The following is a 17,656-nucleotide window of genomic DNA, read 5'->3' as shown; positions in this document are numbered from 1 at the left end:
GCCAGGCGCATGCACAGTGGGTCCCACATACCGTGTAGACTCTAACTGCTCATATGGGTTTCCACCACAGATTGAGGGAAACAACCAGGAGAGATGGTCAGAGCTTCATGGATGTGCCTAGAGTCTCACCACAAAATGTGAGTGTATATGCTGAAGATTTTAACCCCTTTTAATAAATTATTTACTCTAAGGTTATTTTGTGCTCTCTTTTCCTTTTTTGTTTTTACCGGTTTAGATGTGTTCTTGCCCCCGGAGGAATCTTCTGAGAGCTGAGTGTTATTAACCCCTCAGACACTGTATGGATTTTTGATACAAGCATAAATGAGCAGTGGAAGACCCTTTATTTTCACCCTGTGATCTATCCAGTAAATCTGCTGTTGTTCGACAGAACAAGCTGTTCTGCAGATGTAGCAAACCATATAACACTGACAGGGGTGCTTACAAGTGACCTGTTATTTATGTATATAAACCCTTTCTTCCCCAAAGGAAAAAAAACCTGTTGCTGTAATTGCTTAAAAAGTGTTACCTGGAGTTTGGCTTTGATTTAATGCATCTAAATCTGCTAGTCCATCTCATACTCCTCCCCCCCCAGATTAACAATGCTGCTGTCCCAAGGTGTCGCTGTGCGCCTTCATCCAGAGTGTAGGCACTCTAATACAGGAGGTGTGTTATTGGCCAGATCACCAGGTAAAAACAGAGAAAAAATGTTTTAAATGCATCCACCACATCTAATGATTGGTAATCTTCAATATCTTACATGTTTAGTTTTGGGTTTAATACCACTTTAAATTTCACAGTTTCACATTCTCAGTCTCATGGCTTTTCTCTGAACACATCCAACAATAAAATGGTTCTGTCTGCAGAGATGTTTCTTAAAGATGAAATAGAATTTCTTTTTTCTTCTGTTTCGTCATCAGGGGTTTTATCTAACATTGGAGGTACAGTATTATGCATAAGCACTGCCTTGTATTGTCAGCAAATTGGACAACATACTGTATAAGGGTGAGTGTGCATAGTAAATCTACAGCACTTGTATAAAATAAAACATCATGAAGCTGTTAAAATTCTTAATATTTAAGTAGATTTTCTGACCTCAATGCATTCATATGTGTGTGGAGAAATAGAAAAATTGATTTATTGCACAAAGATGTTTGGAAGGTCTATTTTCAGACAGTTGTTTAAAATGGTATAAATATGGATTATGGTTTAAGATTAAAGATAAAAGAATAGTGAAGCATCCATGATTTCAATTTGCAGATTTGAATCAAGCTGAACTTTTTTGTAATGCACTTTGAAAACAAAAGATTTCAATAAGTGCATCAGGCTTAACCTGCTATGTTTATAGCAGTCTGCACTGGGCAAGCGCTCTAATAATCAAAATACCTGATAATGCCCAAAGAGAAACATCTTGTAACACATTTTGTAACTTGGAGTCCAGTGTCTTCTTTGGAATTACTGGCTGAGTGCTTCCATGTCAATGGGGGGGCACTTTTGTTGTGGTGTGCTGATTGCCAGGTGCCGCTATGGCATATGTGTGGTGACATAATTTCTGGTCTGCCATTGATGTATATCCTGCACAAGGGTGGTTTGAGGGGTCAATAGGGGGTAGAGCTGCATGATTCTGGCTAAAATGAGAATCACAATTTTTTTGCTTAGAAGATAGATCACGATTCTCTAATGATTATCCCCGCGTGACATCATCTTTCACATTAAAACAAAAAAAATTGGGCTAACTTTACTGTTTCGTCTATTTTTCATTCATTGAAGTGTATTTTTCCAAAAAAATTGCATTTGAAAGACCGCTGGGCAAATACAGTGTGACATAAAATATTGCAGCAATTGCCATTTTATTCCCTAGGGTCTCTGCTAAAATATATATAATGTTTGGGGGTTCCAAGTAATTTTCTAGCAAAAAATATTGATTTTAACTTAAGAAACAAGTGTCATAAAACAATTTAGACTTTAAGTGGTTAAACTTCCTGCATTTACACACAGAAATTTGATCTAAGAAGGAACTTCCTTACAATGTTTAATGTTGTTACAAACTTGGCAGACTGCCCAGATTTTTTTCTTTACACACACACACACACACACACACACACACACACACACACACACACACACACAGAAGTTTATCCCTTTGATCTAAGAAGGAAGCATTAGTTACAATGTTTCCTGTTAAAAACTTGGCAGTTTGCCTGGATATTTTCTTTTAACAGCTGATAAGTCTCTCCACTTGTTATATGAAAGAATCGCAAACTCTGCATTGGAGATTGTCAGGGGGGTTGAATCGAGATCACGATTTTTTACCGATTAATTGTGCAGCTCTAATAGAGGGCAGTATTTTCGGCAAACATATACATGGAACCTTGACACTCTGGTCTGTTTCCTGTGTTATTTATTTTTTTTTAGTTTTGTCTTCAGTAATTTCCTGTTTGTTCTATATATAAGGTAGATCCTTAGAGGCATGGTTGTCTGCCTCTTACCTGGTGTTGAAGTGTTGCAGCCAGCCATGCTCTTGGATGGACCCACTTTGAACTGTGGTTAAGGTCAGTTTTCTTTTCTTTCTTCTTTTACTTTTTTTCAACTTTTTTTTACGTTATTTTTCTTTTTCTTTTTTGGGTCCTTCTTTTTTCAGCATGTGCATACATATTTTTTTTTTAACAGATCTCTTAGCTACTCTCTAGATCTCTGCATTTACAGTTGTCCCTTTTCCCTTTTGGGACCTTATCACCATGGGATCACATCACCACATTACCAGGCTTATTGTTTTTACCTCTCATCTGGTGGCATGCAACCGCTAATCTCTCTATATTGTCAGTACTTAGAGTACCATGTTGGTGTATTATTGTTCAGTTTTGTTATGTTTATAATTATTCATTCTTTTAAAGTCAGGTGTATTTATTCCCCTGATGAGGAGTGAAACTCAAAATGTGTCAAGCATCTTAAATCTATGAGAGTTTTATATAGGGTTCTGTTCCCCTATGGACTAAGCCTACAGTGTATATTTTAAGTTTTGTAATAAAGATTGTAGCAGGGTGAGTATGAAACCAGTTAGAGTGGCAGGAAAAGTGATATATATGTTCCTCCACTGATTCTTAGATTTGCAATCTAAGGTAATGGCAGCAAAGATTTCATGGTAAGGAAAGATAATTTTTTACCCTGTGTTAGTAAAGCCCATATTCAAGGGCTGGTTTTACTGGGAGTCTGATAGAGCTCTAAGAGGGACGGACTCCCAATTCCGTGGACCGCATTTTGATGTTTCCTGCCTAGGTCTTGATTAGGGATGGGCTCAAGCGTGTTCGGATCATAGACCCAACCCACCTGAGCAATCCCGCCAGGAAGCCCTCGCTGCACACTGCCAATCATAGGCAGTGAGGCATTTCCCGGCCCGCAGCTGCATACATGCATACATACAGCATGCATACATGCTGCCTATGATTGGCGGTGTGCAGGGACAGCTTACTGGCAGGATTGCTCAGGTGGTTTGGGACTACAATCCGAACACGCAAGAGCACATTCCTAGTCTTAATTAAGGCAGCTGGTCCTAGCTTTAGGGGGGAGTGTGTGTGTGTGTGTGTCTGTATGAAGAGACGACTAGGAGCTTGGCTGTTTGTAGCCAAACTTGGCTGCAATTGTTTGTTTTGTGAAGGACACTTACCTTTAACCAAGGACTTTGTTGGAACACAGTAATGCCGCGTACACACGATCGCACATTCCGACAACAAAACCGTGGATTTTTTTCTGGCGGATGTTGGCTCAAACTTGTCTTGCATACAGACGGTCACACAAATGTTGTCGGAAATTCTGAACATCAAGATTGTGGTGACATACAACACGTACGACGAGCCGAGAAAAATTAAGTTCAATAGCCAGAGTGGTTCTTCTGCTTGATTCCGAGCATGCGCGGACTTTTCTGCATCGGGCTTGGGTACACACGCTCGGAATTTGCAACAACAAAGTTTGTTGTCGGAAAATTTGAGAACCTGCTCTCAAACAATTGTTGTCGGAATTACCGACAGCAAATGTCCGATGGAGCATACACACGGTCAGACTTTCCGACAACAAGCTCACATCGAACATTTGTTGTCGGAAAGTCCGACCGTGTGTACGCGGCATAAGGCTCAGCAGGGCAGAAGTTTATTTTCTTATGAGTTATGGCCAGTGGCCGCTACCTTCTATTTGTGACTATCCTTTGGATTAAACCTGGTATATTAATTAACCACCTCAATACAGGGCACTTACACCCCCTTCCTGCCCAAGCCATTTTTCAGTTTTCAGCGCTGTCGCACTTTGAATGACAATTGCGCGGTCATGTTACACTGCACCTTAATTAAATTTTTATCATTTTTTTCCCCACAAATAGAGCTTTCTTTTGGTGGTATTTGATCACCTCTGCGGTTTTTATTTATTGTGCTATAAACAAAAGAAGAGGGACAATTTTGAAAAAACACAATATTTTTTACTTTTTGCTATAATAAATATCCAATTTTTTTTTTTTTTTTTTTTTAACAAATTTTTTCCTCAGTTTAGGCCGATACGTATTCTTCTACATATTTTTGGTAAAAAAAAATTGCGATAAGCGTATATTGATTGGTTTGCGCAAAAGTTATAGCGTCTACAAAATAGGGGATAGATTTATAGCATTTTTATTATTTATTTATTTTTTACTAGTAATGGCAGCGATCTGCAATTTTTATTGTGACTACGATATTGCGGCGGACACATCGGACACTTTTGACACATTTTTGGGACCATTCACATTTATACAGCGATCAATGCTATAAAATTGCATTGATTACTGTGTAAATGTGACTGGCAGGGAAGGGGTTAACACTAGGGGGCGCTCGAGGGGTTAATGTATGACCTAAGGAGGTGATTCTAACTGTGGGGGGAGGGGACTGACTGGGGGAGGTGACCGATCGCTGTCCCTATGTACAAGGGACACGCCATCGGTCTCTTCTCCTCTCTGACAGGAAGTGGATCTGTGTTTACATGCACAGATCCACGCTCCTGCTCTGTTACCCGGCAATCGCGGGTGCCCGGCGGACATATCGGCCGCCGGGCACGCGCACCGGGTCCCGAGTGACGCAGCGGGCGCGTGCGTGCCCCCTAGTGGCTCGGGAGGGCGAGGACGTCATATGACGTCCTCCCAGAACAACAGGAGCCTCGTCCAGCCGTCATATGACGGTGGGCGGTGGCTTAGCGGTTAAACTGGTTTTATATGCATATTCTTTTTTTGAATTATATTTGGTGCTGGGAAAGTCCTGTTACACCCATGATGCAGTTTTTTGGATATGTTTTTTGGAATGTTGGCACCCAAATAGTCTGCAATCATACCAGTTATATTGGTTAGATCATAAATCCAGCAGATTGGTTAAAGTGGGAGTAAACTCCCATAAATGACTTTTAACTATAGGGAAGGTATAGCTTACCTATAGGTACTGTAAATATCTCCTAAACATGCACCGTTTAGGAGATATTTACTTTACATGCAGCTGGTGACATCACCAGCGCACGTGCTTTGAAGATTCCTGTGTCGTAAACGGTCGCTCCTACTCGCATGCCCGTGAGTGCCATCATCACGGCTCTGGCCAGTCACACAGCCAGAGTTCGCAAACCCTGAGGGAAGATGGGTGAAGATGGAAGTCATGTCAGAGGTGACAGCTTGCCACTGGAAGGGATTTGTTCTAAGGTACATTTCACATAATGTGCTAGTATGCGATGCATCACTTTACCTTGCAGGTTAAAAAAAAATAAAAAATTGTCGGCGGTTTACTACTGCTTTAACTAATTTGCACTAGACCTTTTCTTCTCCAATGTTTTTACAATCTAGTGCATTTTACTTTTCCAATGTTTTTACAATCTAGTGCAATTAATGTATTTGTTTATACTAGTTATTAGTTACTAGGTTAAATTTCTGTGTGAGATGATGATTTAAATGATTTAGCCTTGCTAAAATGTAGTTCCAGCCTGCAAAAAAAAAAAAAATTAAGTCAGCAGCTACAGTATTTGTAACTGCTGACTTAATTTTTTTTGATATAAGGACACTTACCTGTCCAGTGATCCCGCAATGTGGGCACCCCAAACCGATTTGTCCATTGGCTTCGGGTGCAGGAGCCGCATTGCAAGCAAGGGAAACCGGCAGTGAAGCCGTAAGGCTTCAATGCCAGTTTCCTACCGCGCATGTGCGAGTTGCGCTGCGCTTTCTGAATGGTCCCATCATCTTCTGGGATACACACAGGTCCCAGAAGGCAGCAGGGGGAGGGAGGAGGGGCCGGGCATGACGCAGATCGCCATGCGGCGATCTTAACTGGAAGTGGGAGTGGGTACCTGTCGAAAACCAGGTACCTGTTCTCCCCGTAAAGTGCCAAATGTGGCAGTGGAGGAGGGGGAGGGTACGAACAAGTGGAGCTTCCCCTTTTGGGTGGAGCTATGCTTTAGGTTTTAAATTACTTTGTGTCTATTTGTATGAATTATATGGAAAACTCAAAACTTTCCCTTTGTATGCAACCTGTTTTTGAGATGGATTAAATAAATGCAAAGTCTAGCTTATATATGTATGCCTTAACCGCCTTACATTATTATTAAGCACTTGAACACCTACCTTAATTACAATTAATTACACAGAATTTTAGGAACCCCATGTTCTTTTCTTAAGATATAGTCTAGTTATTTGTTCTGAATAGTGGCAAAGCAGGGAACTTTGCAGTGGTGATCTCACTAATGGAGTATATAAAACATATAATAAGCTTGAGCAGGTGAGCCAACCACTATTGAATCATTACCAAATAAAGGGGGTTATTTACTAAATGCAAATCCACTTTGCACTACAAGTGCACTGAAAGTGCACTTGGAAGTGCAGTCACTGTAGATCTGAGGGGAAGATCTGAAATGAGGGGAAGCTCTGCTGATTTTATCATTCAATCATGTGCAAGTTAAAATGCTGTTTTTTAATTTTCCTTGCATGTCCCCCTCAGATCTACAGGGACTGCACTTCCAAGTGCACTTGTAGTGCAAAGTGGATTTGCCTTTAGTAAAGAACCCCCAAATCTTTTGATTGATTTTAGCTTTGAATCATAATATTGCATTTTTTAAACTGAACTTTATCCAGTTCAGGAAACTAGCTGATTTCCCATATTGTGAGGTTATATAGTTGTGTAGTCAAAATCATCACACTAGATTTTATGTTATAACATCTTTTAATGATTATCTAATATTTAGGTTTCTGTGAGCTTATACATTGATTTAGCTACAAAACATTGAGAAGCATATGCGTAAAAGAACCTACCATATACATACAATCATTTAGCAACAGTAACAATAGCTTATTTGTCATGTTGACATGGATTTGGTGTTGAGTCATCATTTCCTCCACCACCACCATCACCTCCACCTCCTCCACCTCCACCACCTCCATCTCCTCCACCACCATCTCCTCCACCACCATCACCACCACCTCCTCCACCATCTCCTCCATCATCTTCTGGGCAGTTATAAACTGGCTGAATAAGTATATCACTAGACTGACAATCTCCTTTGCATAACTGCTGCCAGTAAATGCCAGAGCCAGTATTAAGATTGGCAAACCTGCAGTTGTCATACCACCATCCCCCACCACCAACGTATGCACAGTTGGTTGCTGATAAATCATTGTCACGATCACGGGTAGAGAATCTCATATTATCATGTCCTGCACTAGGCTGTCCAGATGTCATGGCATCTCCAGCATTACCTGAATATCGTCCTAATCGTATTCTATAACAGCTTTGTTCCTCCTCAAGAGCAAAGGAATCATAGTTGGCCATATGCTGTGTACCATAAGCAGAGCGCACTCGAAAACGAATGCGATGCAACTTTTGTGTGCTCAGTATGTGGATATTGTCATTACCCAGCCAGTGGTCACTTTGTAGGTCTCCAAAACCTTTTTTGTAGCACTCCCATGTGGTATCCCAAATCTTTGGGGTTTTTTTGCAGTTTTTTTGTATGACGGTCCATCCTCCATCTTCACCAAATTCACAACGTACCAGTAGGCGCTTCCCTGATATTGGCTCTATTACATATAGACCACTTCCATGATTTATTGCTGCGCAGCTTTCTGGGTAAGATTTAGCTGTCAAGAAAAACACTACAATTTATTATCTGCATTATCAGTAGCAAGTAGTGGAGTTAGCGAAAGATTTATTAATAAAGATTTCACAGAATATTTTTTAAAAATGCCCAGATTTTGTAACAATGTAATGTTTTATATGAATGCACAGAACCATAAGTTTAAACAAAGTGAATCCATTATATAATGCATTAGCTTACTGAAAAGGGTCATGTAGAGAGTGATGATGATTGAAGAAATCTATAGCAACAAATCAGCGTCAACCTCAAAAATTCTAAAGGGTTGCTCTGGGTGGCTCTTTTTTAACTTAAACCCAACCATTCTGGACACAAATTGCCACAAATGTATTGTACACTGAGAAATTTTACATCAAACTGTTAAACAATTAAGGTATCTCTAAATTTTTTTGCAGTTGGATTGAGTAGATACTAGTGCAACTCTTGTCAGGTTTTCACAATCTGTATTCTATAGATCAAGTTTCTGTTCACTTGTTGCCGTGTATACTTAAAATGATTGTAAATCAACATGTCAATGGTTTTGCACAGAGCAGCCCGATCCTCTTCTGGGGTCCCCCATCGGCACTCCAGGCCCCTTCAGCAGGCCCACATGGAAAGCTTCATTTAATGGGGGCACCCATTCACGCTCGCTCCCGAGTCCCGCTGCTGCGTCCATTGACACAGACAGACTCTGCCCCATCCCCTTCTACTGTGTCACAGCATTTAATTGACAGCAGCGGGGAGCCAAGGACTCCCGCTGCCATCAAGCTGCTTGATGAGGAGAGAAACAGCGGTGGGAGTCACTGCTGTTGTGCACATCACTTGATCGGATCGGGCTCAGGCAAGATAAAGGGGGGATACAGCACAGAAGGTTTTTCCCTTTAATGCATAGAATGCATTAGTGGAAAAACTTTAATGCCCTGTACACACGATCGGATTTTCTGATGGAAAAAGTGCGATTGGATTGTGTCGTCACACAAAGTGCCACGCATGCTCAGAATAAATTAAGAGACGAAAGCTATTGGCTACTGCCCCGTTTATAGTCCCGACGTACGTGTTTTACTTCACCGCGTTCAGAACGATCGGATTTTCCGACAACTTTGTGCGACCGTGTGTATGCAAGACAAATTTGGCCCAAAATCCGTCTGAAAAAATCCAATGGATTTTGTTGTCGGAATGTCCGATTAATGTCCGATCGTGTGTACAGGGCATAAGGCTTTGGATCCACTTTAACAATGACATAATAAACGCAAGAAGAAATAATTTAAAATCACTTCTTAGACAGCTGTCAACAGAACAAGTACCCCCATGGGAAGATTCCCCCACTATTTTTGTTCTGGTGACCCAAAATTTTTGAAACTCGAAATTTTGTATTTTCTCTTACTTTCAGTTCCAGTGAGAACAGTCAAACAGGGCAAAAAAGAGAGTGACAGTAATAACAATTTGACATAGGTTCTAACCATTAACCACCCTATCTCAAATTAAAAAATGGCTTTAGGCCGGGTTCCCACTGGTACGACACGACAGTTGTACCACTTTGGATCTGACTTTGACCTGTGACTTGAAGTCCGACATGCCTCCGACTTTAATGAAGAGGGATCCGACTTTGATCCCTGACAATACCAGATACCGAGGGCTTTCACACTAGAGCGGTGCGCTTGCAGGACGGTCAAAAAAGTCCTGCAAGCCGCATCTTTGAAGCGCTGTAGGAGCAGTTTATACACCGCTCCTAAAGCGCCCCTGTCCATTGAAAACAATGGGGCAGCGCTGCCAAACTGCCAGAATATCGTCGCTGCAGCAGCGCTATGCAGACGATTTTAACCATTTTCAGCCGCTAGCAGGAGTTAAAACTGCCCCTTTAGTGGCTGAATAGAGCAGCTAAAATGATAGTAAAGCTTTACCGCCGACGGCCGCCCACCCCAGTGTGAAAGTAGCCTAAAAGAAAAAATCTAAAGAAAATTGTATAGTGTGTATACAGCTTAAGACATCTTTTTGCAACCTGAACATGCCCAATTTCTCTATTAACATAAAAGTGAAAATCAACTTTTGTTGGACTGGCGGGGTCTATTCATTTGGAACTAAAAGTGCTCAGCCCTGTTTAGTTTTTTTTTTTTTGCACGGTACACCTACTGGATACAGAGTTAAGCTAACTGAAACTGAAAATATATGTGTCACTTACCACTGGTTTGGTAGTTCAAGATATCTTCAGCCTTGATTCCATTTAACATATGACCATTCTGAAGATTTAATATTGCAGACAGCTCCAGTGTATGCCCATAAAAAACCCATCCGGCCAAGAGTAACAATGACAGAGACCCATACATCCCTTGGACCCCTGTAAAAACGGTATAAGTAATAAGGAGTAAATATGTGGATGTTCCACGGTCTTGTAATAAAATTATACAATTAAAAAAATAGCATTTGTTTATGTAGTCACTTGCATAGATCCATATATATTATCTAGATTAGTAGGCAATACTGTTTAACCAAATCTGTCAACTCTTTACAATACTAAGTGCAAACCTTTCAAACCTTGTAAGTGCACTTGTCAAGACATTTTGATAAAACTGAACAACCTGTGTAATTGGTTGCAATACGTCTTTAGCTGCATACTCTAATTGCAATAAATCAAACTCTCATTAATGCTCCAAAATGTCTGTGCAGATTCAGTGTGTTAAAAGCTGATTTTACCCAAAACTGGTCTCTTGGTCTTGAGTGAACATTACAAGATAAAACACCCCACAGCTTTTTAAATTGCTTTGGTACAGGGCTTCCCTCTAGAAAATTGGGCTGTTACTTCATTTCTTTTGGGGGTTTCTTGATTTTTATTTTATGTTGATAGTGTGGTTTGTAAGAAAAAAAATGGTGGTATCCCCTGCAGTATCCTAATTCTTGAAGTAAAACCCTTGCCTATACTCTGCCTGTGGAAAACTTGGGCCTTCACTTGCTTATTAAAATGAACCTTCTGACCAAATTGACACCGCTGTATCATCTTCAGTCTCTTATTTCTTGTAGTATAACACCTGCTTATACTTTTTGTCTCTAGCACATTTTGGCTAGTTCTCCCTTATAAAAAATGCCCCATACAGGGCAGATTTGCATTGCTGTAGCACATGTAGTGGCAGTCTCTGCAGTTTAACAGATATCAGCCATGTTGCATACATGCTCTTACAACTTGTAAGTCTGTTTTGGTATACTCTACTGTTCACCCTAGTGATTAGTCGATCAAAATAAAGAATTAATAAAAAAATAAAAATAAAAAAACATTTTAATATTAGTGAGAACAGGGACTTAATGAACTACGGATCTATAATCTATAATATATAATAAAAAGCGGTATTGCTGTTAAAATGACTTGAAAAGTTCCATAACCAAATATGTGCTACATGTGTACACTGTCTGAGATTGTCCAGGAATAAGTGATTGTAATGCCGCCTACACACGGTCAGAATTTCCAACAACAAATGTTTGATGTGAGCTTGTTGTCGGAAAATCTGACCATGTGTATGCTCCATCGAGCATTTGCTGTCGGAATTTCTGACAACAAATGTTTGAGAGCTTGTTGTCGAAAATTCCGAGTGTGTGTACACAAGTCCAACACACAAAATTCTACGCATGCTCGGAATCAAGCAGAAGAGCTGCACTAGCTATTGAACTTTATTTTTCTCGGCTCGTCGTATGTGTTGTACGTCACCACGTTCTTGATGTTCGGAATTTCCGACAACATTTGTGTGACTGTGTGTATGCAAGACAAGTTTGAGCCAACATACGTCGGAAAAAAATCCACGGTTTTGTTGTCGGAATGTCCGATCGTCTGTACACGGCATAAGTATGTTATTTAAATGATTTGTGTATTTTGATGTTGTCCTTTAAGCCTCATTAAAATGCCATCTCTCCAGTGTAAAGTATAATTTTCATTGATAGATGTCCTCAATGTTAGTTCCTAGCTCCCCAAAGTTTATTTACAATACTTTACCCATTATCTTTTAAAAAAGGGTAGAATTTACTAACAGGATCTCCCCCACTTCAAAAAGACTTCAGAGTGATTGGCTGCTAACTTTGGAGTCATCCCCAGTGGCAGGGCCATGCAACTCTTAAGGCCTGTACATACGATTGGACTTTCCGTCAGGAAATGTTCGATGTCAGCCTGTTGGTGGTAAAGCGGGCATGTGCTCCATCGGACAATTGTTGTCAGACTTTCCACCAACAAATGTTGGCTAGCAGGTTTTCAAATTTTCCGTGGACAAATGTGTATTGTCAGATTTTCCAAGCGTGTGTACACAAGTCCGTCGGACAAAAGTCCAAAGTACAGATACGCATGCTCGGAAGCAAGGACGAGCCAGAAGCGGTCGGTCTTGTAAACTAGCGTTCGTATTGGAGAATTAACATGCGTAACGTGGCAAATGATGAAATCTCCAAATGCAACGCACATTCTCTTCTTATTTAAAGGGATAATAATGAAGCTGCTTTGTTGGTGATACTGATGGAGTTATTGCAAACAAATTTTCAAAGGCTTTTTTTTTTCTAGTGATATCAAGAATAATATTATTATGCTTTTTTTTTTGTATTATTTGGGCAAGTTACCACAACACCATTATCCCGTAGTTTTTAAGATCAAAGATACAACTATGTTGGTGTCCCTTGTCAATTTTACATTGTATTTTTTAAAATGTAACTGCCTACTCCCAAACTGTCATTTGAAGTAAAACACATAGCCAAGTATTATTCTACACAATTTTTTTATTGTGCATTAAAAAAAGAAAGCAAATAAAATTAGATATGCTATCTGCCAATAGGACTTAACCAAAAAGTGCATTCTATGCATCCAAAAATATTGAAAATATAACAAATCAAATCATTATTCAACCAAAAAAATAATGTCAAAGCAACTCCAAGGCCAATAATAAATAGCACATTATCTCCTCTGATTCCGCAACATGTCTGGTTGACGAACGTCTGCTCAGAAACTAACTGAAAAGCGAAAAGAAAAGCGCGAATCAACACTCACCAAACTTCTACTAACACGAAATTAGCAGAAGGAGCCCAAAGGGTGGCGCTAAAGAGCTGAAAAACCACGTAGTTCATCTAGTACGTGACTATGTTCGTAATTGTTGGGCAACAATTGTGTGGCCATGTGCATGCAAGACAAGATTGGTCCAACACCCTTCGGACAAAATTCCACGGTTTTGTTGGCCAACAATCCGATCGTGTGTTCGAGACTTTGGGATTGAATTGATACAAATACCAGTCCTTTAGCAGGTAAAACAACTTCTTTATATTCCATCTGTGTATTTAGCTGTTTGACTGTAGTTCAGCTATAAACAAGAAACAGAGGGATGGGGCTGAACCAGTGAAAATTTCCTCTGCTGGCTAGAGGAAATCCCTGCATTTAATACAATAAAAATGATATTAAAATGCAGACTGACCATACTTCCAAAATTATTATATCTATTTAGAGCCCTACCTATTACAATTCAGAAATCCTTCCTAAACATCCTCCAAGGAGACATAAATGTATTTGGTCAGGTAAGCTCCAAAGAGTTTCCAAACATACCCTTTATAGTTCTCAAACCTCAGGAGACCTTGGCCTCCACCAGTTTTTGGTTATACTGTTTAGCAGCCAGATATACACAGCTGACCCAATGGAATATAATACATTTTAAAGTTCCCTGGATTAAATTTGAATCTAGCTCCATTCATCCATACTACCTCAAAGGATTGTGGTAGTCATCCTCAATCTCTCACTCATCCCTTGCCCCTTTTAACCTATTGGTAGGGCAGTCCCTTTGCACCTGGAATCTCTACAAGTGCAAATACCACCTGATCTCCTCGATCTCTCACTAACCTCATTCCATTCTAGATTTACTTTGGCTTTTCCCTCCTCTAGCTCCTTTTGTAGGTGGGAGGCAAACAATTTAACTACTATCTGCTCTCCAAGAACACTCCTCTTTTGCTACTTATGTTCGCCTTCAAGCACTGAAAAGTGATCCCTCACCAGGAAAGATTCTGCTTTCTCCAAATTAGACTTTTTTTTTGCCTCTCTCTATACTTTATGCCTTCCCTAGTCCTTATGAAAGAATTTGTAAGTCCTCTCCTAGAGGTAAAGGACTCATTTTATCTTTTCATCTTTGTATGGTCTTTAACAAATGAAGCTCCACCAAACAAATTACCACATATATTGAAGAGGGAGTGAGATTGTGAGAGGCAATTCTCCATAAAGGAGTGGGACACTATGATCTGCAACCTTTGCAAATGTACCCGTTCACTTTCTGTTAAGTAAACAGCCATTAAAGTGGTTGTATACCCTTTTGTTACCTTTTTACCTACAGGTAAGCCTATAATAAGGCTTACCTGTAGGTAAAATGAATATCTCCTAAACTTGTACGGTTTAGGAGATATTCACTTTGAATGCAGCCGCTGATGTCAGCGGCGCATGCGCTGTGAAGGACCGGCTAAAGGTCCGGCAGTCGCTTCAGGACCTTGCCGGAAAGAAGACTCCTGCGCGCATGCTCACAGCGCCGGAGCCGCGAACCTGGAAGACACGCCGATGGTAACATGTCAGCTCCCTCAGCGGTGACCGAGATCAGATGCCGACGTCTCTTTCTAAGGTAAGTATTTCATAATGAGCTAGTATGCGGTGCATACTAGCTCATTATGCCTTTGCTTCACAGGTTTTTGATTGAAAGAAAAAAAAAAAAAAAATATATATATATATATATATATATATATATATATATATATTTATATCATTTTTTTTTTTCTTGTGTGGGTATACAACCGCTTTAAGGTCTTGACCAGGTGGTATTGAAGACCAATTAAACTCCATTTAATATTCCCAGGGGTCTCAGTGGTCTGCTTCAATGGCTGCACCTCTTCAGGTTCCTTTTCACATATATTCAGGGAATGTGAGAGGTTGCAACCTTTATGGTGTAAGAAGTCGGATATATTATCTCAGCTGGTAGGAAGACCCATTAACCGTTACCTCACTATGCCTATGTGTGTGTGTTATTTGCTCAAATACCTGACATGCACTACCACTTGGAAAAACTGATCCACATTATCTGTGTAGCCACACTCTGAGCAATTGCCCTAAATTGGAAATCCCCACCATTCATTTCCTACAAATTTTTGAAAAAATAAACGTAATGTTAATGGAAAGAATATTCCACACTGATACACTGCTAAGTTTTCTGCCAAATATGGTCTTCCAACAGTCAAAAATTGTTAAAGTGTAAGTAAACCCCCATTATTGTTTTCAGCCAAGGAAGCTGCCATCTTTGCCTCTGTTTAATCTACAACTGCCATGATGCTGCACATCTGATCAGTTATGACACCAGCCATTGGATGGTTTGACAGTTTGGTTGAAAGCACAACCAATGGGAGTGTTACATTTCTGGCACGTGCCGTGTTTTTCGGATGGGTTTACTTCCGCTTTAACTGCTAATCAGCATTTTTCAATGCAACTAATCAATGTGTAGATCTTACCTCTTGCTACAGATAATGCCTTGTATTTGCCTCGAAGATGTGGGATTTTTACATTCAGGATTGTAACTTTATAATTTAACAATAAAGCAGAACCTTGCCAAACCATTATGTGTAGTTTAAACAGAGTAGGTACAGATTAGATCAACTCTCAGGGTCAAATTGCAGTCTGTATCTTCTTTAAAGAGATACTCCTGTCTTAAAGACACAACAAGAATGGAAAAAAACAAATCTCCCCAAAGGCAGGGGAAATACCCCCTACAGAGTTCTCAATGGGAATATTTTGTGCAGAGCTTCTTTTGATTAATGTTGTATCCCCTGTTGGGTATATACCTTCACTTACTGTCCAGGTGGCAACATTGTCAATAGAAAGGGAGTCAAAAAACAATAAAAACCTGACAGGGTTTTTTCCCTTTTCTGAAAAATGAAAAAAGGTTTAAGCTTCAATTACACTTTGAGGTAATTAAAAAAAATACAAAGCCATTCAGCTTGAGAAACTGCATTCACATTTTCTGTGCAAGTGGAGGCAAAATTGAATGCTATTAAGCTATTTTCTCTCCAGGTCAAATGTTCTGCATAGGGTAAATCAGAAATTACTACATTATGGCCACTTGGTGAAATAAAAGATCATAGTAAGTAAGTTATCGTTAACTCAAAAAGTTTATCATCAACTCCATCTAGTGGCCATAACATGCTATTTTCCCGCTTTGCCCTATTCTGTATAAATTAACCTGGGGAGAAAATAGCCTAATAACATTTGGTTTTGCCCCTATTTGCAAAAGAACAAATGTACAAGCAGTTTGAATGATGGTTATCCCTGCAAATGTTTTTCAATACACCCCTTTGTTTTAATTTCACTAATCAGTAACAGAGAACATGCTGCTACTACTATAGAGTAGCAAAGCAATAACTTATAGTCATTAAAGCTGCCCAGTAAAAGTAATACAGTATTTGCTTTTGGATAATAAATTCTTATTATTACTGTCACCTACTACCCAGGATGCATTATAGACATAGAATAAGTAGGCCTGTATAATGCACTATTCAGTACACAGGTGCTGAGATAATACATCATCGACCCATTTCTAGAAGCTCAGCAAAGCATCTTACCCATTGTTGTCCAAGAAGAGTTGGGCTCTGTATCTCACTGACTGAGCCCTTCCTTTTATACAGTCTATATGTTGGGAGGGGATTTAAATGTTCTATCAGAACAGCTGTTAACCAGAGATAAATGATGTTTAATAACTAGGTGTGAAAGCGCCTACTGCCTGTTTGAGAAAAGCCAGTATCTATCTAGTTTACACAAATATGCTCTATGATTTAAATAGAAACGTTGCTCTGGATATTGGATATTAGGCCAGGACAATGATTCAGCTGGAAGACTGAACACATACAGAAAGAGATGCAATGTGTTATATACTGAGCAAGGAACGCAGTGAGAAATGATTGTACGTCCTACAGTGACAGGGATAGCGAAAAAAAGCTGAGTAGAGCAGCCGAGTAACAGATGGTTTGAAAGGAACATATATCTGCAATTTGTGTTCTATGAAAAAAGAGCAAATTGATAAAAAATGGTTTATGGTAAAAAGTGCAGAACACAAAAGGATTCAATACCATACAGGGCTTAGGGTGTGCCATGCTAGACATTAAAATAAGCTTTAAACGTTAACTTATGAGTCTATTTATAAAAATGTTTTTACCCAAGACTTACCCAATTATTTGTATGACTTGTGTGTGAAAAAATTTACCACTTAGCATTATATACACCCCTTAGCAATACAGGGGTTGCTTTCCCTGTAAACCCACCTAATGGGAGGGAAGTGAAGAAATTACCATTCTTAACCTCTTCTTGCCAAGCCCCAGTATTTCTTTAACAGTGTCTTTACACCCGGGGGCCAGAAGGATTGATCAAACACGTGACCACAGCTCTCAATCATTAGTATGGACTGAGAGCTGTCTTTGACTTCTTAATCTCTGTGCTGGGAATGCAGCGCAGGAAGCTCTGCCACCAATGAACGCATATGCGTGGCATGTGGGCAATAAAGCTCACCCTCTTTGCCTGAACACA

At 39.8% G+C, this 17,656-nt stretch overlaps 1 protein-coding gene across 1 annotated transcript; it reads right to left on the bottom strand.

Annotated features, from left to right (window-relative positions):
- Window positions 1–7,218: 7,218 nt before the first annotated feature.
- LOC141130052 (fibrinogen-like protein 1-like protein) lies at window positions 7,219–16,807 on the bottom strand. The gene is made up of 3 exons (XM_073618029.1): window positions 16,699–16,807; window positions 10,286–10,441; window positions 7,219–8,113 (listed from the first exon to the last, which is right to left on the bottom strand). Exons 1-3 carry the CDS (start codon window positions 16,700–16,702, stop codon window positions 7,329–7,331), a joined length of 945 nt encoding a protein of 314 aa, XP_073474130.1. The 5' UTR covers window positions 16,703–16,807; the 3' UTR covers window positions 7,219–7,328.
- Between the last annotated feature and the right edge of the window lie 849 nt (window positions 16,808–17,656).

The sequence above is a fragment of the Aquarana catesbeiana genome, linkage group LG02 (assembly GCF_042186555.1).
Source record: "Aquarana catesbeiana isolate 2022-GZ linkage group LG02, ASM4218655v1, whole genome shotgun sequence".
NCBI classification, from domain to species: Eukaryota; Metazoa; Chordata; class Amphibia; order Anura; family Ranidae; genus Aquarana; species Aquarana catesbeiana.
This window is presented reverse-complemented; position numbering and strand designations above follow the sequence as displayed.

Bases quoted from the DNA above. Each gene is read 5' to 3' on its own strand.
- LOC141130052 (XM_073618029.1), bottom strand. The intron at 8,114-10,285 runs GTAAGTGACACA...TTTTCTTGACAG, and splicing joins CTTGAACTACCAAACCAGTG to CTAAATCTTACCCAGAAAGC.